General features: G+C 44.0%; 1 protein-coding gene across 1 annotated transcript; it reads right to left on the bottom strand.

The window, feature by feature from the left end:
• Positions 1 to 670: 670 nt before the first annotated feature.
• On the bottom strand, positions 671 to 25,863 carry mtnr1al (melatonin receptor type 1A like). The gene is made up of 2 exons (XM_003447612.4): positions 25,286 to 25,863; positions 671 to 4,982 (listed from the first exon to the last, which is right to left on the bottom strand). Exons 1-2 carry the CDS (start codon positions 25,545 to 25,547, stop codon positions 4,213 to 4,215), a joined length of 1,032 nt encoding a protein of 343 aa, XP_003447660.2. The 5' UTR covers positions 25,548 to 25,863; the 3' UTR covers positions 671 to 4,212.
• Positions 25,864 to 26,886: the final 1,023 nt, after the last annotated feature.

Genomic DNA, 26,886 nt, shown 5'->3' on the forward strand with positions numbered 1-26,886 from the left:
AAAACATCGGATATGTATCGGATTCAGTACCACATACGAAAGTGACCCAGATCGGATTTGAAAATATCGGATTTGTGCCGTTCACACTGTCATACCGTGATCGGATATGGGTCGCTTAGGGTCAAAAAAATCGGATTTGATGCGCTTTCGCCTGCAGTGTGAACGTAGCCTTTCCTATGTGGTACTGAATCCGATACATATCCGATGTTTTAGAAAGCGACTGCTGTGTGAACGGTCAAGTCGCATTAAATCCGTCTTTTACGTCACTGACACAAGACAGACGCCAATTATCAGCGCCGGAGAAGCGGCCGATAGGACATCGCGAACGATTTCTTGCCATCCGGTGAAACTGTTAGGAAGACCACGTTGGAGAAATGTGAACATTTTAGTTTTACTGTATTTTCTGCAGATTCTGACAGAAATCTGCAACTATCCTTTGAAGCACCGCTCCTCTAAAACAGCAAAAAGGATCATTATTAGGTTATTTGCATTATTATGTAAATAACAAAATAACTTAAAGCAAAAATTTGGAAACATAAAGTCCGAAGTCTTTATATTAAGGCCAATCAGTCAAACAATATTGTTTGCTCTGGGTCTAAACCGAGCGAGTTGTGTGTGACATCTTCTTTTGCGCATGCTGGCCGCTTTGAGCGTTCACACTAGAGCGCGTTTGATGTCGCATTTTATGTGTAGTGTGAACAAGCAGACAAAAAAATCGGATTTGATCAAAAAATCGGAATTGAGCATTAAGACCTGCAGTGTGAACGTAGCCTAAGAACATCGGGAGCATCTCGAGGAAGCTGACAGAGAGCCTGAGCTGTGAAACTGACCTGCAGATTCCTCAGATGCCAATCCAATCCAGCATCGATCCACGGGTGTCCTGCCAACCGCCAGCTGGTTGTCATTAGAAGGAATTTAGGTTTTTACATTAGCTTCACCTCTCAGACTCGCTGTAAGTGTCTGTGGAAGCTGGTTAGATTAGTCCAGCTTAATCTGAGAGTAACAGCTTCCCTTCATATTACTATTTATTATCTTAGTTACATCTTTGGAGGTTGATAAAGTAAATAAAACTAGCAAAGCAGAGGCAGCAGAGACATGATCAATCCCACAGGTCCTAGATCTGCCCCGAAGACGGGGGAGGACGGCTTCTTTTTACTTGGAGTCAAAACGAACAAGACGTTGTTATGTTAAACTAGTCTTAACTCCTGCTGGCCTTCATTTAATGTAAATTAATTCTTGGTAAATTCATTCATTCTGTTTCTTGGACAGATGTGAAGACTCACAGCAGCTCGCTGAAGATTTCCTGTGAGGTCAGATTATTTGTCAGATGCTCTTGTTTTACCTGTAAATTACCTGCCTGCGCTTACAAGACGTGAACACAGGAGCATTTGGCTTTAAACTTCAGACCTTGACTGACTTTGAACCGGCAACATCTTGGCACAAAAAACGAACAAAACACACACAAACACGCTCTCCCTCCAACAGCTGGCCCTGGTGCCATCGAAGGGTCCTCAGTGGACCCTTAAACTGGTCCCAGAACACACACACACACACACACACACACACACACACACACACACACACACACACACACACAGTGAGCTCATTAAAATAGGACCAAAGCACAGGCAGATTATCACAGCTTATTCATACATATGCAACACTCATCTTCAGCTCCCCGGCAGTATGAAGCACAGTGACGTGTTCAGAATACCGTTACCATGATTTAATGACTCGTGCCTGTTTCTCTGATGCTCGGCTTGTGTTCAGACTCCGTGTGTACAGCAGACGCACTCGTGCGACTGTGAGGGAACACTGATGGTCTCAGGTTGCTGAACTCAGACTGGCTGTGGTCATGTGGGAGGACACAGCGGTACACAGACACTGTGTTTTCATCCTTTTGTCTCCTTGTGTGTTTGCAGAGGGTCGCACACGGAGACGCCGTGCAGGCAGTGCAGAGAGGCTGTGGCACACCTGTGCCGCTCATTCTCAGGAAGAGGAAGGTGATGATGCAATGAAGAGAGACAGTCTCAGAGTCAGCCTCTTTGGAGCATATTGTACCCCCGGCCCCTCTCCATATACATCACGCTGTCAGGTCCAACTAAACGTTTGAGTCCTGAAAGCATCATTGCAAAGTTACACTTAACAGCAGAACGACAGAGAAACAACTTTTGCTGCTTTAAATTAAAAGTGGATTTTGATTAATGACACTTTTAACTTTCAGGCCTCACAAAGTCAAAAAAGCTTGTATCTTCCTCAGTGCCCTGGCAGCAGGTGTGGGGACGTTTTACACTCTTGCACATGTTTCTTTCACCATTTTCTGACACACTTTTTTTGAAGGAATTTGGGCATTAAGACTGTGGATACATGACCCGGTGTGTACGCCGTGGGAACACAGGTGGATGTGGTGAGGTGTGGCACTCCTCAGACTCAGACTTCAATTGTTTTCTGTTGGGATCTCAGAGCTTTAAGCGTGTGTCGGTCATCCATGCGTCATCTCCCACTTTTTGGCCAGACAACTAGAACTGGAAGTCAGAGTAATTATTACTGTATCAGTAGAAAAGCACAGCATAGTGTTTCCCCCGCACAGATTTTACCAGGGCGTGTGAACCTGGGTTACTAACAACCCCACGAATACACGGGGTACTTCATTTTAGTATTTTTTATTTGCATTTTTAATGGATCGTTGTTCACTGCCTTGAACTGCAGCTGTCCATGGCAGTCTTTCTTCTTCTCTGTGAGATGTAGAGTCAGAAAATGCAGCAGGTGGAGAAGTGAGCTGCTACGCTGAGCAGAACCAGGGGTGTCAGCTGCAGTCGAAGGCAGTGGAGTCAAAGTTCAGTGCGTGAGACAAACGCACAGGTAGCTGCTTTTAATGCTCCTTTTTAAAAGGACTTGGTGATTAAACCATTTGCAGGTGACCTGAGCAGCTTCTAAGTGGTAATAATTTGCATACACGTGATTCCATTGATGTCATGACGGCCACCAGCTGAGTGCAGGAAACTCTGTGATACAGAAAACCATAAAGCAGAAACCCAAACCGTGGCTGCTAGAAGCGATGGATTTTGTAAGTGATGCTGTTAATGTTGATGAAAAAGTGTTCCTGTCTTTTAACCCGTGTAGCAACTTTTCAGATTTCATGTGAATTTTGGGGCTCGTTATTAGAGCTGAATGACAATGAAGTCACTGAACAACTGTTTTTGTTGGATTACATTACACAACAGCTGGTTGGTAAAAATAGGTGAACTCTGCAACATTTCTATCATTCTGCAGTCATAGACGGATGGACACCTAAGTTAAAACTAGGTTTAAGTTGGGCTGGTCTTAACAAATATTAAGTTTTAGTTAGGACCAGTCTTGCAGGAACCAGGCCCATATCATGGAGTACTTTTGTGCTTCAGACTGGGACTCTTAGTCCAAAGCTGAAGTCACTGGACAAGTCCTCCATCGTCCCCCTCTGTCCTCAGTGAGAGTTTGCTACCTTCTTACATAGATTAGTAATATTACATGTAAAATATCCCAATCATTGTTGTGAACACACAGAGTCTCTCGCAGCCTTAATGTTCAAAAATGTGTCGCACCTTAAATAATTTTGCAATTTTAAAAGTATATAATGCGTCTTCGTTCTCCTCAAAGCCATTTTGTCATCTTCGTCGTTATCTTCGTCCTCTGTGACAAATCGAGGAACAGGAATGGCATCGACCTCTTAAAAAAAAAATCACAGTGTCAGAGCTCTGCCTTGAATCTAATTCACAGAGGATGCTGTTCAACTCAATGACCCCACATTTAACTTAATTATGTTGCTAATTAAACACAATGAATTATGCTCTCATCTGAACAGTAAGTCACGACTTCATTACCCAAGAAAGTCAGGATGAAACACATTCCCCAGTTAGGAGTGCTTCCCAAGTTCTGGCCTCTGCCTCGCTCTCTGCATTTTTAGTCTCCTTGTTTCCCTGAAGGCATCACTGATAACTCTCAGTGTGGCAACATTTATTTCACTTTGTCTGCCCTTCATCTCTCCTCCTGCAGCTATTAAAGCGCTCCTATTTTTCTCTCCCACTCAGTGCTCTTGTTGTCCTCTTTCCACAGTACCTTTATTTGCTTTCTTTCCATTTCATCAGTCCTGTTTTATTTTCTTGTCAGGGTAAAGTTCTTTTTATCTTTCGTGTCATTAAAGATAAAAATCCCTGCATTTCCAAGTATTCCATCTCAGCAGTGGAACTTGAAGATGATGAGGACGATCCTCTTGTACTCCTTCCTGAAGTTATGGTTCAGGACGCCGTAGACGACGGCATTGAGGCAGCTGTTAAAATACGCCATGAAGTAGCTGGCTGTGAACAGCCACTCCGGGATGGCACGACCCAGCGTGGAGTCCACCGCCACCGCCAGGCCAATCAGGTTCAGCGGCGCCCAGCAGACAGCGAAGAGCACGAACACCACAAACATAGTGAGGAAGTTGCGGAGGTCGTGTGGCTTGATTTTAGGTCTCGAGTCTGGCTTGACCCGCCGCCTCACCTGGATGACCAGAATCCAGATACGCAGGTAGCAGTAGCTGACAATGCCAATGGGCAAGATGAAGTGCACCACCACCACGGCGATGGTGTACAGTGAACTGACGGACTGGGCGAAGGTGCAGGAGTAAACCCGTGGGTCGTACTGCAGCGACTCCACAAACCAGTTGGGGACGATGGCGAGGATGGTGAGCGCCCAGACGAGCACGACGTAGCACATGGTGTTGCTGTTGGAGAAGAGCTTGTCGTACTTGAGGCTGTGGCAGATGTAGCAGTAGCGGTTGATGGCGATACCCGTGATGTTAAAGATGGAGCCAATGACGCTGAGGCCCATGAGGAAGCCACTGATCTGACAGTGGATGTAGCCAGCGATCCAACCGTCGTTGAAAATGGCAGTGAGCACCAGCGGGTAGGGATAGATGGCAACCACCAAGTCAGCGAAGGCCAGGCTCACAACGAAGGCGTTTCCTGTGGAGCCAGAGGAGGATGACAAGCTGTCAGTATAAATGTGATTTAGTTCAAAAATCTTTCAGGCAGGTCATCAGCTAGATAAGTCAGATCAACGCATTCTCACTTACAACTCATCACATGTTCATACCTGTAGCACTCATCATCATATTTACCCTTCATCACACTTGTGGACACACCTTAGTGTTACTTTTAAGATGTAGTGGCAGACACACATGTGAAATCACACAAGCGTTTGAGTCTGGTCTGGGCATTACGTTAGTAAAAAGTACTTGGACTGAGTTTGGGCTATACTAAGAGATTTACTACAAAGACTGAAACAGTACTACACTGCAGTGGTTTGAATCATATCATAGGACTGCTTTCTTCCATTTGCGCAATATCTCTAAAATTAGAAATATCCTGTCTAAGAGTGACGCTGAAAAACTAGTTCATGCATTTATTACTTCTAGGCTGGACTACTGTAATTCATTATTATCAGGATGTCCTAAAAACTCCCTGAAAAGCCTTCAGTTAATCCAAAATGCTGCAGCAAGAGTACTGACAGGGACTAGAAAGAAAATTTCTCCTATATTGGCTTCCCTTCATTGGCTCCCTGTTAAATCCAGAATTTAAAATCCCACTCCTCACATACAAGGTCTTATATAATCAGGCCCCATCTTATCTTAATGACCTTGTAATACCATATCACCCTATTAGAGCACTTCGCTCTCAGACTGCGAGTAGTCATTGGAGTTTTCTTTGTATTAAAGTAAAACAAAGTTCTTCCATCTACCACAAACATCTCCAACATTTCCTTGGTTACCCCTCCCCCTGTGACAGTGATGATATGGTGGTGTCTTTTCCACATGTTGTAGGGTTTCAGACCACTCTATTTTCTAGGCTGTGAAATAACTCCACTGTGTAAAAGACACTGGGGAATATCAGTTATGCACAAAATGTCCAATGGCAGTGGTGCACTGCCTTATAGTACTAGTGCGACACTTGTCATTTTTCATTTTCAAAGTTGTTTTAGGGGACAAACCAGCAGCTGAGTAGTTTCTGGGCTTGTGACCAGAGCTTCATCCAATGCAGGAGATACTTGGATCACAGGCATGGAAATGCACACACACGGCAGGCTTTTTTAGGAATCACTATATTTAATCCCGCACAGACTTAAACTATTGTTTAAGGCATCACTATATCTGCTAGTCAGCACAACATTAAAGGAAAGAAGTGAATTCTTTCAGAGTAAAAGCTGAACAAATCAGGATGTCTGCGGAGGAAGTAGAAGAAGAAGAAAAGCACAAAGTCCAACTTCCTGTGAGATCACATTCCCTGTAAACTTCCCTTTAATAGCATCTGCATCATTAGGCTCGCCAAACCTCATCACTGCTGCTTTAATGGCTCCACCATCATTCAGGCAAATGAATACAGCTGTCCCGAGCTGCTCTTGCGCACTTCCATATAGAACTTCTCAAAAGAAATCTCCTAATAATAGACTATTGTTCCCAGCAGAGGCATAAACATCAGTTTTGAGCCACAGTTGCAGCTGATAAATTTTATTCCAATTTATCAGCTCTTTGCTTGGCCGACTTCTGCAACAATAAGAAAGCTGGGGCTCGTTGATCTGCTGTAAAGGTCTCTCTCCCACACAAGGAAATGAAGTTTGAGGGCCTGATTTAAGAGTTTAACATTTACCTGCCGCCCTGAGTGAATCGTGCTGCATTTCAATTATATTTTCCCACGGCTGAAGCCATTGTACCAGGCACCCTGCATTAAACTGTCCTGCCTCTGAGCAGCATTAGTATAACTGCCAAGTTTCCTATCTCACATACAGACTGTTTACCCCGAAATGTAATGAAGCAGGGTTAGTCTGCAAATCAGCCGATTTCTACTCTCCAAAGTTTTTCCCAAAGCCGTCCACCCAAAACCAGCTGCTGGTTGGGAGTAATTTATTACTTTTCCACATCCCGTCCTGGCTCATATGACCAAAAACAAACACACGGGAGTGCTACCTGAAGCTTCAGTCACACAAGCAGCAATTTAGGTGAAGAAAATGCTGCCCAATGCTATTTCTGTTCTATTATTTATTCTGTTTATCGACGCTGATGAAGTGGTGGTTTGTTCAGTTTGGCAGAGTATCTGAAATTAGCTGTTTAAGCTCCTCCTTCCTTTAAGCCTACTTTTCTTCTGATTGGCTGCCCCATGCAAAGAGAAGGGTTGAACAGCAAGTGGGTTCAAGGTTACTGTCATGCATCAAAGTTAAGCTAAAGAGATTTTCTGTTCAAATGTCATGTCTTAGCTTTTTTAAAATGGACGTTCAATTTGGTTATTTACAGTAAACGTTTTGACAAAGAAAGACAACTGGGATTTCTGATTGATAGTGGAAGCAGAAACTCCAAGCTGTGTCATCCTCAACCTCCCAGTTACAAAAGACGACTCGCAGGCTCGAAGCTTATATCACAGAGCATGCTGGGGGAGCGGGGCTGTTAACGGAGGTGGCTTTAATGACACCGTCTCCTCCCGTCATTCAGTATTTATCATCATCCTCATTACGGCCACGCTCTGTCGTTGATATTCTGGATGGCGACTCTGCGTCTATTGCAGGTCGCAGAGGGAAAGTTAGCAAAGAGCTGCACCTGCGAGAACAGACACGGCCTCGTTAATCGCCACTCAATAAGTATTAGTAGCTGGTTCTGTCTTTATTACTGCGTTTGCCCTTTGCTGCGATGTCCCTCCTGCTGTGTTACCTGGCTCTGTGTTGGTTGGTAATAGGTGAGGAGAAAAGGATACTGGACTATGTTTGCCCTGTTGGAGATATTTTTAATTATCTGTCCCATAATGTGGCTGCTCTGCGGTATAATGACACAAAGACGAGTACTCAAAAGAGCAGACTTGCAGATGTGTTTACTGCCTGCTGTCTAATATTTGGGGTCCTTGTGCATGAATGCAAAACTGAAGAACACCTCAGAGACAGGTACTTGGTCTAAAGCGCAGAGTTAAACCGGTATTCTTTCTAATGACCAGCAGGGGGCGACACCTCTAGTTTCCAAAAGAAGCCTGGCTGTATGACCCTCTGAATCTGTGAGCCTTCTGTCTGTGACCTCAGGAAACTATGATTACTTTAAACTTTATTGATTATGTGACACACTTTACCATCAAAAACTCTGGAGGTCATTAAAGGTCGTAGGCGTTTCTACCCATTTGATTAACCTCGCAAGAACATTGTGTTGAAAACCAAGAAGCTGCTGTCAGGACTGAGTATGGACTGAGTATGGATAATGAAGAAAGGTTTTTGATTGGAGGACGAAATATTGACAACCTCAGATATGCAGAGAACACCACTTTGATAGCAAACAGCTCCCAAGACATGAAGAACCTAATCAGCACTGTTTAATGAGAAAGCCAGAACACTGGAATGCTACTCCATATGTCTAAAACCAAAATCCTGACGACTGAAAACTACAAAGATGGCCGCTTCCACATAGATAACGATGAAAAAGAAAAGGTCAAGAACTTTAATCTGTCAGGATCAATAATCAATCATTTGAAATCAGAAGAAGAATAGCAATGTTAAAGCAACGATGAAGTCACTGGATAAAGTCTTCAAATCTATAGTACAGTTTTATTTTCTCTACGCTCACCTAGAGCTGTGAAAGCTGAAAAAAGAAAACAGGACAGTCGATGAATCAGTGTTTCTGAAATGTGGAATTCAAGACAGATTTTATCAGTGCCATGGATGCCCAAAGGACCGACAAATCAATGTTGGAAGAAATAAAGCCAACATTGCCTGTAGAGAGGCAAATAATGAAGGTAGAACTCAGTTAATTTGCACATGAAAAGGACAGTTATTGGAAAAGGACATCATGGTTGGAAGAACAGAAGGAACAAGGTCCCGAGGCAGACCAGCAATGCTTTGGTTGGCCTCCATTATAACAACGACAAGAAGAACTCAATTAATCAACAGTTGCTATGGATCGGGAGCCAACCAATGACCTTAACTACCTAACACAGTTTAAGGCCCGCCTACTTCACTGACAGGTCACTACAGCATCAGCGAGTAGAGCTCCTCAGCCATCACTTTGCTTTTTAAAACACCACATTCTACACTAAAGAAACAGGACTCCACGGTCCAGTAGCTGCCATCAAAGTGGCTTTGTCCATCTTTTAGGAAGATGATATTTGTCTCAGGTTCTGCTTTAATGAGTCTCTCAAAAGTTCCCAAGGTTTTAAGACACTGGACTTCCAAGAGTGTAGTCGGTGATTTTTATCAGACAAAGACAAACATTGAGACTCTGCAACTCAGATGATAAATGAAGCACAGTCCACAATGCTAATCAGCCTGCTCATTAATACAAACGTGTCCTAATCAGCTCAGAGATTTCTATCAGTGTGGAGTGATCTTTGCCTCCTGGACCTGCTGAGATGTTCTGATACCTTCAGAGATATTGGTTTTTCCACATTGAAATGCAAACATATGCAGCTGGTGGGACCAAAATCTAATCAGACCATCAGCTCTGCAGAGGGAGCAGAGTGGGAATTGTCCAGTCCAGTGTTTGTCCATATGTTCCAGTGTTTGTAACCGAGTGACCGAGACGAACGGCAGACAGCCCCACGAGGGAGCTTCGTCCCTCAAAGAGCCCTCTATGAAGTAATCAGGACTCCACCTGAGTGTTTTAATGCACTGTAGGAAGAAGCGCAGATGTGACTGTGCTGCTTCACAAACACTATCTCTCTGCACCTCATTTACCGCGTGATGTTTCCTTGAAGGAGCACATGCGGCACGTGCTGTAAACGTCACGCAGCAAATAAAACTCGTATCTGATCAATCGTGCATACACCTGTTATTGATCCAGCAACCATCATATTGAAGGCAGGGAGGCGTCTGTCTCTTTTTGAGCTCGGTTCACCTTGCTGAAGTGAAACAGGAGACACTGCCTTGGGCTCCAGACAGAAACCAGGGTTCAGACTGTAAGTAAAAGATATTTTTCTGTCAATGGAATATTTAAAGAGCGGTGTTTGGAAACTGGATCATATTCAGGGGCAGATTATAGGAACAGTGCAGCCGTCTACAGCTTTGAAAAAGTTTTCCGTTTGTCTGTCCATCTGTTAACTCTTTACCCTTTGAAAGCCTGCTAGCACTAACCGTTATTTCTCTTTTCGGACCTGAGAAGTGTCTGTCATATGCATTGGAAGTTAGCAACGGTGGTCTGTGCCTGTGGAAAAACCCCCAAACTATTCTTATGGTCGTCAAAACACAACTTTATTGATATTTACAGAGGTGTCAAAACTTGTCAGTAAAGGGGAAACAGTTAGAGCTTCTTCTATCCTTTAATGTCTAGATGCGTTTTTATTTTGTTGCCTCACTAAGCATCCATCCATCCATGTTGTGAACTGCTCAGAGTCGCCAGGCAGGCGAAGCCTATCCCAGCAGTCACTAGGCTAATATTCCAGCCACCTTGAACTCACCATTTACCCTCAAATGCACGTCTTTCGACTGATGAGGTAAAAACTCTTCAAGCAACACAAGATACCAATGCTGCCATCAGAAAATACACACATTTTAAAGTGTCTTCCATTTTCTGGTTATTTGATGGGTGTCTTTACCACAAAATTACACTGAATTTGTGGTGTAGTGAGGCCAAATATCATCCAGCAGCTGACTGAGAACCTGAGCAGCCGGCATGAAGGGCACGAGGCAGGAAAGACCAGCGCTAGCTGGTTTGCAGTGAAAAAAATGTTCAAAATAAGATCAAGGAGACTGATGATTTTGCCATTTCTTTGGCTAAAAGGATAAAATAAAGGGCATATAGTGGAATAAAGGCAGGATGCAGCAGAACATAGACTTCAGTACTGTACTCGCGTAACTGCACTCCAGTATATTCTACCACTGTTCTACATGCTGTCAAGAAATGAGCTCTCTAATATTCACAACATGCATCACCACTGGACATGCACTGGATATTTCACTAGTGCAGCTGAACAAACACATTCATTTTCAATTACCTCAAGAAGGACTCAGAGTGAGGTGTTAACGAACTCCTCCTTTCTCTGAAATGAATTAATAAGAACCTGCTTTGGTGGAAAGTGGAGAGGAGCAATGTTTAGAGTGCTGTTTGAAGCTACATCGAGGCTGATGCTCGCTGCCTTGAAGCTTTGTATCAGCAGAGCATCCTTGGTGCTGCGAGCGCGCGGACGCCGAAACTTCTCAGCCTTTGATCATCGAATGGACTCAGCAATTAGTGAAGTGGCTGTTAGCGAGGATGGAGAGCACAGGAGGATAAACCAGCACGGCTAAAGTCAGTTGTTCAGCAACAACTGCTGAACAACTCATTCATGTCCACACTGAGGTTAAAACTGAGAACAGTTTAAACTGATCAGTTTAAACTGAGAACATTTTAAACTGATCAGTTTAAACCAATGGCTTTAACTAACTGTTCTGATAGCCACATCTGTTTGTGCCTATTCTGCAAAATGAAACTGCGAATCTCTATAAGTGGGTGGCAATAACAGAGCCAACATCTGGATGTAGAGGAAGAAGCCAGCCAGCATTCCTGCCACCTTGAGAACCACACAGGATCCAAACAGTGACCTCCCACAGATCCACAGATCGAGTCTCAGAGGTCTGTCCCCTTTAAACCTCCTCCCATGGTACAAACAAACACAGCAGGTATTTTTATAAAACAAATTTATTTCCAGAGTCAGGCTCTGCCTCCAGCAGCAGCTGCCTCCTCTGCCTCATCGAGAGCAGGAGCACACAGCCAATGAGAAAGTGTCGGAGCAGTTTACAGGAAATTACATCAAATAAATCACGAGTGCTGGCGGCTCAGCGAGCGTCTGAATCCTCGGGCAGGTGAGAGGTGGCAGCAGCGAGCTGAGGTGGGGCGGGTGGCCAGGAGCCTCATGAGACACAATGTCAGAGAGGAAAAGAGGCTCATTAAGCTTCCTGCCTCCTGCTGCTGCTGTCCTGACATCCACATCTGTTCTGACTCAATAAAGACAATTACATTTATTAATTATACATTTAAAGTGTGATGTCTTTGCTCTAAATCTGAACTTATATGGATGGCATTACAGATTAATACCGTGGCCCTGATGATCCTGTGAGCACTGCTGGCTGACCACTGCCACACGTAAGTGTTCATTAGCCACATTAATCTCATCAGTCCTCTGTTTGGATTTTGGAATTTGATTCAGTTTTTTTTTTGCACTTGGCAACAGTGGGAAGGAAAAAACTTCCTTTTGACAGGAAGAAACCTGCGGCAGACTCGGGCTCAGAGAGGGGGACCACGAGAAAGCTAGCACATCTGTAGCGATCCATACATGGCCTGAATTATGCAGCTGGAACAAAAGTACTTGAGCCGACATCCTGAAGTGAAGGCTGAGTGATGGAGGTCGGTTGTAGCTGCATTCAGTTTTGTTTCTGTTCAGCACAGAAAGCACAGCTGCAAACGCTCTGTCTGATCAACACAGCAGCTCTAAGCAAGGATTTTGCCTGGAACCAGATTTTAACCCTCTCTATAGAACACCCAACAACACACAGCAGACAGTTTCACACATGAAACGTGAAGTACATTAATCTTACAGCTGGGATGGATAGTTGAATGAATGGACGGTTGGATGGATGGTTGGATGAATGGACGAACGGATGGATGGATGGACGGTTGGATGGATGGACGGCTGGATGGACAGTTGGATGGATGGACGGACGGTTGGATGAATGGATGGATGGCTGGATGGATGAACTGCTGGATGGACAGTTGGATGAATGGACGTTGGATCGATGGATGGTTGGATGAATGGATGGACAGTTGGATTGATGGACGGTTGGATAGATTGATGGATGGAGGGTTGGACAGATGTTGGATGGTTGGATGGACGGTTGGATGGACGGTTGGATGAATGGTCGGACGGTTGATGGACGGATGAATGTGCACAAACAAACAGATCAATTTTCTGTGTCTAAAAATCAATATAAGAGCAGTGATTTAAGAAATGTTCATATGGTCATTGAAGACTTTTTTTAAATATAACAATTACACATTATAGATGTCAAAAACTTTTACTGTGAAAGGAAAAAACAGGAAAATGCCTATTTAGCATATGCCCAGGGGTTCTGGTACAGATCAAAAGTTCCACCTCTGTTTTCTGTATGAAAGCCGGTGACACTGTGAGTGATCTGACACCTGTCCGCTGGTTAAGCTGTGATCTCAGTGTGACCCTGGACTCTGTGAAGACTCACCGGTGGGGTGTGTCTTGTTTCTTTATGTTGTTGTGGGTTCTCAAGAATGACACCATTACTTGAAGACAAGGTATTTTATCGAACTGTGGTTCACATGTAAACAAAGCTTCGCCATCACGGTCTGCTCAGAGGTAACTCCCTCTAGCTATCTAGCTCCCCCTACAGTCTAGGAGTATTAACAACATAAAACATGATACTAGGCAAATAATGATTTGCTGTTATCATTACAGGGTGCAGTTACAGTCTGCATGTAACCAGAATCAGAACTCAGGCAAGGAGAGGAAAATATGGGAATTAACTGTGCCTCCTCCCATTATGTTGTGACAAGATTAGGAAGCTGAAGCTTTAAAGTCCATCAGTTTAAATACCCCCATGAGACCGTCTCATTATGGGGAAACAGTCCAAACAAGCTAATTATGCTTAATTTCATAAAGATTTCCTGTGAAAACATGTGCTTGTGTCTGCCAGTTTAAGACTGATTATTGGACAGCAGTCCTGCCGACAGGAGCAAACAGTCACTCCTTTACATGCTGACAGGTGGCCTGTAAATGCTCCATAATTGATTGATCATATCTAACCTCCTTTAACACACAGTACCATATCTTCCGCACTATAGACAGTGCGCCTTATAATCCCGTGCGCCTTATGTATGAATTCTGGTTGTGCTTACTGACCTCGAACCGATTTTATGTGGTACATGGTGCTCAATCTCTCGAAAAATGTTTTAGTACGACTTTGGTAAGCTATGAAGCCGCACCGCTTGATGGATTGTCGGACCATTACGGCTACTGTAGTCAGGAGCCTCGCGGAGTAATCTGTCCCCAAAATCTGGGTTTCTTTCAGGTCCCAAAGTCAAACGAACCCTGCAACATCACTGAGAGTTAAAAACTGTCTAAATTCTTTCATCTTTAATAAAATGATCAGCGTTGCTGCTTTACCAGGTGTAACAATTAAGTTTAACATCCAGCCATCCATGAAAACAGAATTTATTAAATTTAACGGAGTTAGAAGTTAGCAGGAAGTTAGCTCGTTAGTGTCCACCTAAACATGATATAGCATGTTCTGACTGAGAGATTTCTGAAAAAATTAAAAGGTACAGCTCTGCTATCACTTCCAACATACATGAAGACAGAAAACTAAACAACAGTGACTTTTGTACGGTTACTGAAGTTGGACTAGCTGGTATATAATGATGTGCTACGTGATCGCTAGCGACACAGCTATGTTAGCATAACATAAACACAGTGAAGCTGGAGGATGAATGCTAAGTTTTTTCTACTCGATAAAAGTTAACGCGAGGGTTCCCGATGGTTAGGGACAAATGCAATCGCATGGCAGGATGCTTAAACGGACTAAACTTCAGTCAGGAGAACAACTGAGATAATCCATCCACAGTACAAGGTTAGTCATTAATATACTGCAACAACATGGGAATAGAGCAGCTGTGAGAGAATTCAACATTAATGAATCAATGGTACGGAAGTGGAGGAAGCAAGAAGAATGAGTTGAGTAAATTCTGACTTATCTGACCATTTTCTTCCGCTTAATGCGCCTTATAATCCGATGCGCCTTAAGTATGAAAACAGACCCGTTCATCGACAGTGCACCTTATAATCCAGTGCGCCTTATGGTCCAAAATATACAGCAATTCCTCATGTTGTGTTTAATGATCATTTTCTGTAGAACTGAAAAGACAGACTGTGTGTCTGATACTCAGCAGAGCATAAAGCACATTATTAATCTGAACTTTATTAAAATGCTTTCCGCTGCTCTGCACTTCCTCTTCCTCACTCACTTCCTCACAGACATAAAAAAGACAACATAGTGAAGTACTTCAAGTACTTAAGCCTTCAGTGTGCATGTATATCATTATATATAGAGAGATATATATGGTTTTCCATGCAGACTTACTCCTGTTGCCTTCCAGTTGTCACTGCACAAACTTCCAGAAAAAAGCCATCAGCTCAGCTTTGCTTGTCATGATTCAGAGGATCCTCCCACCATCACAACTCTGAAAACTCTTAAAACTGACCAAACTCCATCTGTGAGCACACGCTGACCATCAACATATGTTTAAATATCTGAGTATTACAGACTTCAGGATGAAGTGTTGTGCTGTTGTTTCAGAGCAGTTTTTTTAAGTAACTGTGGTCCTGTGCAGACAGTTCATGAGAAGAAGGCATATTGATTACTCATTTATGAAATCATTTAAGTGACTCATAAAATGCTAAAATTGTCAAATTATTAAAATGACGCAAAAGAAATGTTGTTTCTTACACATTTAACAAATTTTTAATCCACCAGTAGGTCTGGCTCCTGTGTCTCATGCACATCCAGGTGATATGACGCATGCATTTGTTTGGAAAATGGAGGCCAAAACCCCAAAACTAATGTAGTACAGGCAGAGAGCATAAGCAAATCCAGTCAAACAAAAGAAACAATCCACAAAGTAAAGCAGTAACGTGAAGGAGCATGGAGGGGCAGAGGGTCTGACAAAAACCAGCAACAAGAAAAAGCCCGCATCCACTCGGGTGATCAGAAATCAAGATGCAGGCAATGACTGGACGCACAAAAACTGGAGACACATCCAGCTCATCCGAGCAGGACATGAAACACCTCACTAAGGAGATGTCCAGCAAGTCAGCCCCCTCTGACGGAGCTCCTCACCTGGCCTCTGAGGCTGAGCCAGGACACCTTTTAGAGGATTCGTTTCTGGCCCTTGTATCCTCACAGCTGTATGACCACAGCTCATGGTCACATTAGAGGTCTGAAGGAAGCAGAAAACCTGGTATAGCCCTGACTCCATTCCAGATTTTCTCTACTTGAGCGTTGCTGGCTTGAGCATAAAAAAAGAAACTTTGTATTTGCTGTGCAGTAAAGATCATTGAGCTGTGTTTTAGTGGAAAAAAGTAAAACTCCACAGGGTGCAATTCAATTTGGAATGGCCACCAAAGCATGAGATGCAATGAAAACACACAAAGAGGAATCAGATCTCCTCCTCGAGCTGGAAGTTTGACTTCCACAGCAGATTATTTTAGTGTTTTTGGGTTCCGTCTCATTCTTTCAGTTTAAACACTGAAGCAAAGAAAAGAGAATTAGCAGAGAGAGACTGACCGTAATCACGCATCTGTACGTGAGATATATGTGATCCATCCATCCATCCACTGTGGACAGGCAACCATTCGCACCTACAGCTGATTCAGAATCAGTGGGTAAGGTCACAGGCCTGTGTTTGGACTGTTGGAGGAAGCTGAAGAGAAGCCACATGCAGACTCCACCCTGGGTGAAGCTGGGCGCTTTGATCCCCCACACTGTGCAGCTCCAGGTCAAAGTAGTTTCTGAGTGTTTCTAAATTTAGTTGTACAAAAACCTGCAGAGCTGCTGACCTAACATTTCCCTCTGGGTGCAGCACTAGCAGCAAAAGGCATGTTAATCTGCACTTCTTCTTGTAACCTAGAGCCGAGTGAACTGTGGGACATGGTCATGGTATTTGTGCCCATGTCCATTAAATACCGAACTCATAAAGGTTTTGCACATCCCAGAGAGTAAGAGGCTTAATGAGATAAAACTTAGCATCATGAAAGTCATGTGACCACAGCCCAAAGTTAGCCTAATCACCCTGAACAAACATATCCTGAAGATTTTTATCCACAGATCATTTTGTTTTAGCAATAATGCAAAATCCAATTGAGTTGTTTTTGCTAATGAATCCAGGGTGAGGCTAACCTCCAGGCTAGCCTACAAAAAAGCACGTCAGAGAGTTTCTTCTGAAACCTGTGAGTGAACTTGCAGATGCGTCCAGATGTTTTTCCTGCAGTAAGAGCATTTTGTACTGCAGCTGTTACTCATGAATATTTGAGATGAGCATTTGCGTCTGCAGTGCTAATGAACGACAGATGTATGAGGTTCATGAATGAAGCAGCTTTGTGTGGTTTGCTCCGGCCCAACGGGACTGTCCTCGGAAAAGTTTGAGCTCTGCTGATGTGCTGATCCTGAGATCAAACAGGACAGTCTGACTCAATCAAATTGATTGCTAGACACAGTGCACAGTTTCAGAGCCAGAAAACGAGCTGAACAGGTAGAGTTTGGGCAGTCAGCCAGTTACTAGCGACGCTGATACACTGCACTTCCACCGATGTTTGAACAGTCCCTCTGAGACCTGAGCAGAGCAGCCCAACTCTGAAATTACTTTACATATAAAATCTCTGCTTCTTTTTCAGCACGAGCAGCTGAAAGAAGAGTTTGCAGGTTAGGAATGAAGGTAGTCTGTCGGGCTCGTGTAGATGTGGTGATGGAGACATGATGAAGTGTAACACCAGTGATCAAGTAATGCATCTCTGACAGGGTAGATGGAGAGGGAGAGCAGAAAAATGGAGAAACGAGGTTAATTATTTACCCTCAGGAGAGAAGAGAAGGATGCAGTCGAGAGGAGAAAATCTGAGAGATAAGAGACCTGATGGGACAGGAGGAGGAAAGAGAAGAGCGATGAAGAGGAGAGTCATTGAAAAGGAAGGAAAAAAGGACACTGTGGAGAGAGGGAGAAAGACGAAAAGTTGGAGAGGATGAATCAAGTGGAAAGGACAAGAAAGGCAGGAGAGAGGAGAAAAATGGACATGCAGGAGAAGAACTGAGAAGAAAATTGAGGAGATGAGGCTAGTGAAGAGAAGGGAGGAAGGGGAGGAGTGATAAGAGAGGACAGGATGAGTGATCAGATATCTGAGGAGGCAGTGAGAAGAATAAATGACAGAGGTGAATAATTCATCCAACCCCGGCTCAGGGATCAACAGAATGTGTTGGTTTAATAACTTATCACCACAGCAAGGTGGTGCTCTGGAGATCAAGTGTTATGGAATGACTAGAAGGTGACAAAGAATGATCTTGGATAATCATCCCAGTGTTTATTTACCTGCTAATTCAAACAAGGGCGGCATGGTGGTTAGCACTGTTGCCTCACAGCAAGAAGGTCCTGAGTTTGATTCCACCATTAGGCCGGGGTCTTTCTGTGTGGAGTTTGCATGTTCTCCCCGTGCGTGGATTCTCTCCAGGTACTCCGGCTTCCTCCCACAGTCCAAAGACATGTAGTCAGTGGGGTTAGGTGAACTGGAAACTCTAAATTGTCCACAGGTGTGAATGCAAGTGGGAGTGTTTGCCTGTGACTATGTGTTAGCCCTGCCACAGACTGGTGACCTAGGCAGAACCCCAAAAGGTTGATTGTGTTCATCTGAACGTAGGTGTTTTCAGTGGGGGAAACGTTTCGCCACTCATTCGCCACTTCTTCAGTCTCAGCTGACTGCAGGTTTCCCTAACCTTATAAACTGACTAACAATGGTCGGTGAGGTCAGTTTGTGCTAAAATCTAAAGAGGGGCGGCTTCACAGAGACTTACAATGCTTCTAAATGAGCATACTTTTCAAAAGGTGTTTGAATTCACTGAGAAGGCTCGTCTAGCACAGCATGAAAAGTCTAAGACCAGGCAACAAAGGAAGTTTGACTTGCTGAGCATCAGAAACACCAGCAAAATACAGAGTGTTCTCAGTGGCCAGAAGAACAGGAAGAGGATGATATATTGTCTGAAGCAGTTAGAACAAGACAATGCCATTGACCGGACCTCATCCCACAGGCTATACCCAGGGTAATCTACACCAAGTCTGTATGGTTTACTGAAGTTACATAAACAGGGTGCACCTTTAAGACCAATTGTCTGTATGACAATGTCTGTGTGTTTGCTTTTGGAACTGGGTCCTCATTCCACATATTTCACATAAAAGGGTCAGTACTACAGGCAGAAACATGGGTGTGCCATGGGTTCCCCCAGTTTCACCCACTGTGGCCAATTTGGAAGAAGTGGAAAAGAGGCCTCTGTTATCCTACCCAAGTATGTAGATGACATACATCAATGGTCTTTGATCAGTGGTCATCACAATTTGCATATTAATATCAGGGTACTTTTTGTTGATTACAGCTCTGCCTTCAATACAGTCATCCCACACAAGCTCACTCACAAGCTGGCAACACTCGGCCCACACCCCACCCTATTCTCACCCCAACCGGTCGCAGCAGATGGCCGCCCCTCCCTGAGCCATTCTGCCGGAGGTTTCTTCCTGTTAAAAGGGAGTTTTTCCTTCCCACTGTCGCCAAAGTGCTTGCTCATAGGGGGTCATATGATTGTTGGGTTTTTCTCTGTATCTATTATTGTGCGATCTACTGTACAATATAAAGCGCCTTGAGGCGACTTTTGTTGTGATTTGGCGCTATATAAATACAATTGAATTGAATTGAATTGAATGTGAGTGGCTACAGGACTTTTTGACTGGCAGTCCCCAGTCCGTCAAGATCGGAAACAGGACTTCAGCCAGCATTATTACAAACACTGGCGTTCCACAGAGTTGTATCCTCAGTGCCATCCTCTACACCCTGTACACCCACGACTGTGTCGCCTCCAATAGGGATAACACCATACTGAAGTTCGCGGACGACACAGCAGTGATTGGTTGCATCACTGGAGGGGACGAAGCCGCTTATAGGAGAGAGGTGGCCTGTCTGGTGTCATGGTGTGAGTACAACAACCTCACCCTCAACACTGATAAGACAAAAGAGATGATAGTGGACATGAGGAAGAAGAGGAGGCCTCACCAACCGCTGTTTATCCGGGGGCTTGAAGTGGAGAGGGTGAGCAGCTTTAGGTACCTAGGCGTCTACATCACTGAGGACCTCACCTCGACACTGAACACCACACAGCTGGTCAAGAAGGCTCAGCAGCAGCTGTATTTCTTGAGGAGGCTGAGGAAATTTGGTATGTCGGCCAAGATCGTCAGCAGGTTCTACAGCTGCACTGTGGAGAGCACACTGACCAGCTGCATCACTGCATGGTATGGCAGCTCTACTGCTATGGACTGCAAACACCTGCAGAGAGTGATAACAACTGCGGAGAAGATCACCAGGACCCCGCTGCCCTCTCTGCAGAGCATCTACCATCGCAGAGTCCAGAGGAGAGCCGCCTCCATCCTCAAAGACCCCACACACCCCCAACACGGAATGTTCACACTTCTGCCCTCGGGATGAAGGTTTAGAAGTGTGAAATCTAGAACATTCCCCACTGCTATCAGACTCTTGAACAGCTGACCTATTTTAACAGTAATAATAATTTTTGCACATCACGTCATCTTACATATCAAACCAGCATTAAGCTCATAGCTCTTTTGCACACAAATCTATTTAATACTTCAATTTTTGTCTCCATTCATACTGTTTGTATTTTATTTGTTCTAGTTCTATTTGTACATATTAACAAGCATCTGTGTGTTGACAGCAGAGAAAGAATTTCATTGCATAGAGAAATGCTTTTCTTTGTACACATAACAATAAACGTTTTGAATCTTGAATCTATTAATGTGCAAATGTACTGTTTATAAGGTTGGGGAAACCTGCAGAAGTCACTTGGATGAGTGACTAAACGTTTCTCCCACTGAAAACGTCCAGATGAACAGAATCAACCTTTTGGGACTTTCTTACCTTGATGATTGAGCATGCATCAAAAGATCAAACAGAATATTTACAGACTACAGGTCACTTAAAATGAACATTTGGCACAAGCAGCTCACAGAGATAATTCCAGGTGGAGGAAACTCCCAGTTTCAGTTTCAGTGCAAGCTTTAGGGATAGACAGAAGGAATAACTCGTGAGGTCAATGAAGCCAACTTTTGGGTTGGCACTTTTTGGATGTCGGTCTGTATGTGAAATGGGAGGGTCTTTAAATGAAAATGACTGACATTGACTTTTGAGAGCGAGAACAAGGCATTTTTTTTTTTATCAGGCTGGTTGTTAAAAAAAGCATGAATTGGCCCAAGAATGGAGCCCTGTGGAACCCCTTCATAACATGCAAATAGATCTTTAATCTTCAGAACACCTTCAGATAAATGTAGACGTGCCTGTTTAAACAGGCCTGAAGACCAGCTGGCAACAGTCTGGCAACCTCCAGTCACTAGGGAAAAATGTTTATTTCCCACGTTTGGTGGTTAGTGAGGGGTCGCTGTCATTTTCTGGCAGCAGTCACAAAGACGTATACAATGTTTTGCTGAAAACCTCTCCGCTGCTTTGGTCCCTAGCAGGTTGATGCAGCCACTCATATTTTTTGTGAAGGAAACAACTTTTCTGCAATGTTTTGCAATTTTCCCAGTTTGCACATTTTTTTGTCCAAGATTTACTATTGCTGTGTGGCTATTTAGTAAGCTGGCAGACAAGACGGTGTCTTTGATACAAACTACAGGTGAGTGTGGCACGATCACAACGAGGTTTTCAGTGCATCACTCTCATTGTGACTCACAACCACTCACCAACACAGTTGGAGAAGACACATTTTTCCCTAGAACCCATAAGTTGCCAGGGGCTATCTGGTCTCTAGGCATGTTTGACTGAGGCCTTACTTACAAAGACAGGTGGTTAATTTCATTGTTTCAACCTAAAAAGGCAGCACCAACTCAAGAAAGCCTCCAGGTTACTGATCCTGTGGAATTGTGGGTACCGTATTTGGATGGGAGGGTGGAGATCACAGTTTTGAGCTAATTTGACCAAAACTGTAGCTCAGATGTCTTGGACAGTCTGTTACCACAGTAACCTCCCTGCAGCCATATTATTGGTCAGATAGTTTCACTAAAATGCTCCAAAAGGCTCCAACAGCACAAACACAGTCCAGAGGTCCAGTTCCAAATCCAGTTGGAACCTAGCAGACAGCTAGCAGCTACTGCTTTCTGCATCGCCTTATACCTGTAAGTAAAAAAGAGGCCACACCCCTAATAATGCAAAAGGGGGATTTTAAAAACATCCTTTCTCATACAGGTGTTATAAAGGGGGAAATTATCTATAGACACTAAAATAGTTTGTTTATCAGGCTGTAAACAAGTTTTTTTTAAACATAGGAGTCTATCCTGTTTTTAAGTGATGACGTATGAACCCTGCTTCTGGGTCCAAACTACTCTGCGTTTGTTAAGGCTGATGTGTTTTAACATGTTTTAATGCTTTGTATCTTGAAGTCAGTAATCACTGTCTGCCTTTCTCAGGTTTTATTACCACTATTCATTTTAAAGCTCAGTTTTTAAACCCTTACGATGTAACTACATCCCAGCCCATGCAGCAGTATATTAACGACTAACCTCGTATTGTGGAGGGATTATCTCAGTTGTTCTCCTGACTGAAGTTTGGTCCATTTACAGCATCCTGCCATGTGAGTGCATTTGTCCCTAACCATCGGGAACCCTCACGTTCATCCTCCAGCTTCACTGTGTTTATATTATGCTAACCATAGCTGTGTAGCTAGCCACCACGTAGCACATCATTATACACCAGCTAGTGCAACCTCAGTAACCCTACTGCTGTTTAGTTTTCTGTCTTCAATTATGTCTAAAGTGATAACAGAGTTGTACGTTTTAATCTTACAGAAATCCCTCAGTCAGAACATGGTATATCATCTTTAGGTGGAAACTAGCGAGCTAAGTCCCTGTTAACTTCTAAATCTGTTAAACTTCATAAATTCTGTTTTCATGGATGCTTGGATGTTAAATTTTATTGTTACACCTGGTAGAGCAGCCACACTGATCATTTAGACAGTCAAGAATTTAGACAGTTTGTAACTCTCAGTGATGCCGCAGTGTTCGTTTGATTTAGGGACCTGAAGCAAAATTTGGACCCAGAAACGGCTAATGACATCAGAATTAAACACCGGATGGGACTGACTCTCTGCTGCTGCCTCTGCTGGACACTAGAGGAACTGTAGCTTTTGGTTTCGTTTTCCTATTTGCTGCATAGCAGATACACTTGTTCTGTTTGGAGAGTTAATGATGGATTGATCATTAACAGGTGCGCTCAGATCTGTAGACCACGCTCTCTTTTTCTGCATTTTGTCGCATTATTTTATCATAACCCTCCAAAAGAAGATGATCACTGCAGAGGTCTCATTTGAAGTACAGAAAAACGAGATGAGGGTACAGAATGACCTTGTAATCAATTAGCTATACAGTGTAAAGTGGATATTCCAGACCTACCAGCTTCTGTAGGTATAATTTCTCAGATGTGCAATTATACCAACCTTCATGTGAATTTTAAAAAGGCTGGATAAGAAAGTCTTTCTGTTATCTGGAGTTTCTCAGCAGGATGTAAACCCACCACAGTGTCAGTGCTCACACTTTAAGCACTCTGATCCTTCAACAAAGAGAAAGAAACCTCAGATTCAGCAGGTTACTTCAACCATCTCAAAGTAAACTCTTCATCTGTTCCAGTCTTCCTGTGTGATCCAGTAGTACTGATACGGTGTCCATGATAATACTAACAAAAAGGTAATAATGCTCTCTGAGATCAGCTGTTTTTCCAGAGGATAAAGGTTACTGCTAAAAGTTTGAACAGCACCATGAAAACTGCTAAACGAGTTAAAGTCGATGAAATCAGCCCACTTGAGAGACGGTGCAGATCGAAGGTTCAAAGACAGGTTTTCATTGGTTTAGATTACATTTTAAAGATTGAGCATGCCCACGTGGAGCCTCATCCATAAAAATGCTGCTGTGATAAATGCCTTTTAGTACCAGACATTAAGAAATGATGGTGGAAATGATGAAGCGAGCTGTTTCATGCCACATTTCAGACAAAAACTATGCACATTTTTTAACTGGAGTGATGACTGCTTCTGGTTTTTTGCACCGAGGGAGAAAAATGTGACACTGGAGATTTAACCGAGCTCAGGCCTGAAACAACAGTCCATCAACACGACATCAGAGCCGTACAAACGCAGCAGGACGTGTGGCCTCAAGAAAAAAGTTCAGTGTTAGACTGTTACTGCAAAAGCAATCTAATTACTTTCTGCAATGACTAAGTAAAGTATGCATTACTTTCTTCAGAATTTATTTTTCTGCGCAGCTGTGGAGATAAACAGCAGTACGGTGCAGGTTGTGTAAAATGTGTTGATCTCCAGCACCCTGACCTGTGCTGCGTATCGCTGTGAGGAGAGACTACGAGCAGGTGCAGCAAGTCAGGCATCACCAGAATGTGAAAACTGCCAAATAACTCATGGGGAAATATGTGAGTATTGAAAAGTGCAGTGAAGGAGTGTGAGTGCTTTATCAGAACCTGTGATGATGATGCATTTGATGAGCAGGAGGTGCTCAGGTGCTTCGATCACAGTGAGTCAGCTGTCAGGCTGCCAGCGCTTCGTTTTTCTCACACCTCAAACGTGTCGGGGAGTCTCGGAGAGTTTGATCCTCTGCATGAGCCAACAGCTCGTCAGTGCCTGAGTGTCAAACTTCAGACTCTTCAAGACTTTCACAATAAAAGAGCCATTAAAGGAGCTCATCTGCCCCTCAGGCTGATGTTAGAGTGGCTTCTGTGAGGACCCCAGGGTACCACATGCTTCTTTTATTTCTCTAAATATTTCTGTAGGCATATTACAATAACTGAGTAACTGCATGATTATGACTGTTTTATGGTTTTTTAATAAGATTTATCAGTTAGGATATCATCAGAATATCACACAAAAATACTGAGCTACACAAACATGAAACCATGTCGGAGCCATCGCCCTGAGAAAAATGGTCCAATGGATCAATCCACTCATTTTTAACTCCCAAATGATTAAATTCCTATGTGCTCACAGACCAACACAGGAGCAAATTGAGGTCCTTTCATCTCATCATCGGATCAGCCAATTAAACTTTATTAGCTTTTCATGCAAGTTAGAGGCGCTTCGCAGGTGACTGAAACATCCAATAAAACAGAACAAATGACACAAAAGATGATTTTAAATCAAAAGAAATACATGCAAAATGCAAAGCTAGAGTTTATTTATCTAAAATCTTGGAAAATTTCTGCAGCACAAAAATATAAAACAACCAACCTGCAAAGAAAAGTAGAATTATTCAAGCAGAAAAGAGTTCAATAAATGAAATCAATTAAATCGAACAGAAATAAAACGATTCATGCTCTTAGAGACACATTCACTGATGTAACCGAACATCTGGTCACATCTGTTCTGGAATCACAAAGTTCCAAAACATCAAAGAAATCCTGCTGACGAGCATCTACCGGGAGGTCGCGTGTACCTGCTTTCCTCAGCTTCCTGTTCCTGAACACGGACACGATGACCAGCAGGTTCCCGATAACATCCACCACGATGGTCGCGATGAGGACGCCGGCCAGCAGGGTGGCCACCCAGGGCACGGCGTGATGCTGCGGGGCACCTCCTCCCGCGGCCGGCGTGGAGTTGCGGGGCCCCAGGGTGCCCGTCGCCGCGGTGGGATCCCGGTCCTCCAGGGGCATCAGTTGCGGGAGGTGCCGGGGGTCGACGAGTCGCATCGGGTCCATTCAGCGTCACGCGCGGGTGTCAGAGCTGCGCGTGACGCCACCTTCGGGCGCGCGGGTGTCCGGGTGAAGCATGCCGACGCGTCTGCGCGGGACTTTTCCCGCCTCACGGTTCCCGGTTTCAGTCACAGCTCCGCGCCGCTGCTGCCATACTCACGTGCGCACAGACGCCTCTGTCCGCGCGCAGCAGCTCCGCGCGCTTATAGCGCCCAGCCTGCGCGTAGCCGCTCTGCGTCTCTGTCTGAGGAGAGGGAGACACCTCCAGCACTGCCTCCTCTGCTCCTCCCTTCTCTCCTCCCTCCTCTCTTTCCTCCTCTGCTCCTCCTCCCTCCCCTCTATCTTCTTCTTCTTCTATTTCTCATCTCTTCTTCTCCTCTTTTCTCCTTTCCTCCCTTCTCCCTTGTCTCTTCTCCTCTCCTTCCTCCTTCCTCTCCTGCCTCCTCTCCATCCTGTCCTTCATGCTCTCCCCCTTCCCCTCTATCCTCTCCCTCTTCTTCTTCTATTTCTCATCTCTTCTTCCCCTCGTTCCTCCTTTCCTCCCTCCTCTCCTGCCTCATCTCCATCTTCCCCTCTGTTGTGCTGTTTGAACCATTCTAACGGTTAATATTCTAAATGATAATAAATGCCCATTCTATCCTTTTCTATTGTATTGTGAGAAAGAGGAAATAAATCAGGAAGCTAGAAGAAGTGTGGTTAATACTCTTGAAGTGGAATATTTGAACCCAGAACCAGTGATCGCTCTCCTCGCTAAACCTAGATGCTTCCAAAATCTCAAAGTTTGTGGCAGGAAGCCCCGAGGGCAAATTTCTCCCATTGGCACAGGAAAACATAAATCCCTTAACCCCCCCTGATCACCTCCTCGCCTTCACCCCCACCACAGATCCACGAAAAAGACTCATGTAAGGAGGTGCTCCAACAGGTCATTTACAACAGCACTCATCTCTGATTCTGAGCACAACTTTTCATATTTTAAATTCACAAAGTGTTACAGCATGACCCATTTTACTCTGAGCTGATTTTTAGGAACTGAGATGTTCTTCCAGGGAGTGTAGAGAGGTGAATATCCAGGCCACAGGCAGGAGGAGAAAGGAGGCATTAGTTACATTAGTGGCCCACAGATGGGCGAAGGTTTTCACGATCTGCGGGACTAATGCAGTGTTTTACTTAATCACACACAGATTTGACTGAACTAATCATCTTAGACATGGGAACAATGATGGAATCACCTCGCTTCACAGAGATGAGACCAAAAATGTAATCGTGTTTTTTCAGATGAAGTGGAAGAAAAAAGATGGACTCATTAAAAATACATCAGCTGCTGCCGTGCTGCACCTGCTCTGTG

This window comes from Oreochromis niloticus, linkage group LG2 (assembly GCF_001858045.2).
Source record: "Oreochromis niloticus isolate F11D_XX linkage group LG2, O_niloticus_UMD_NMBU, whole genome shotgun sequence".
NCBI lineage: Eukaryota > Metazoa > Chordata > Actinopteri > Cichliformes > Cichlidae > Oreochromis > Oreochromis niloticus.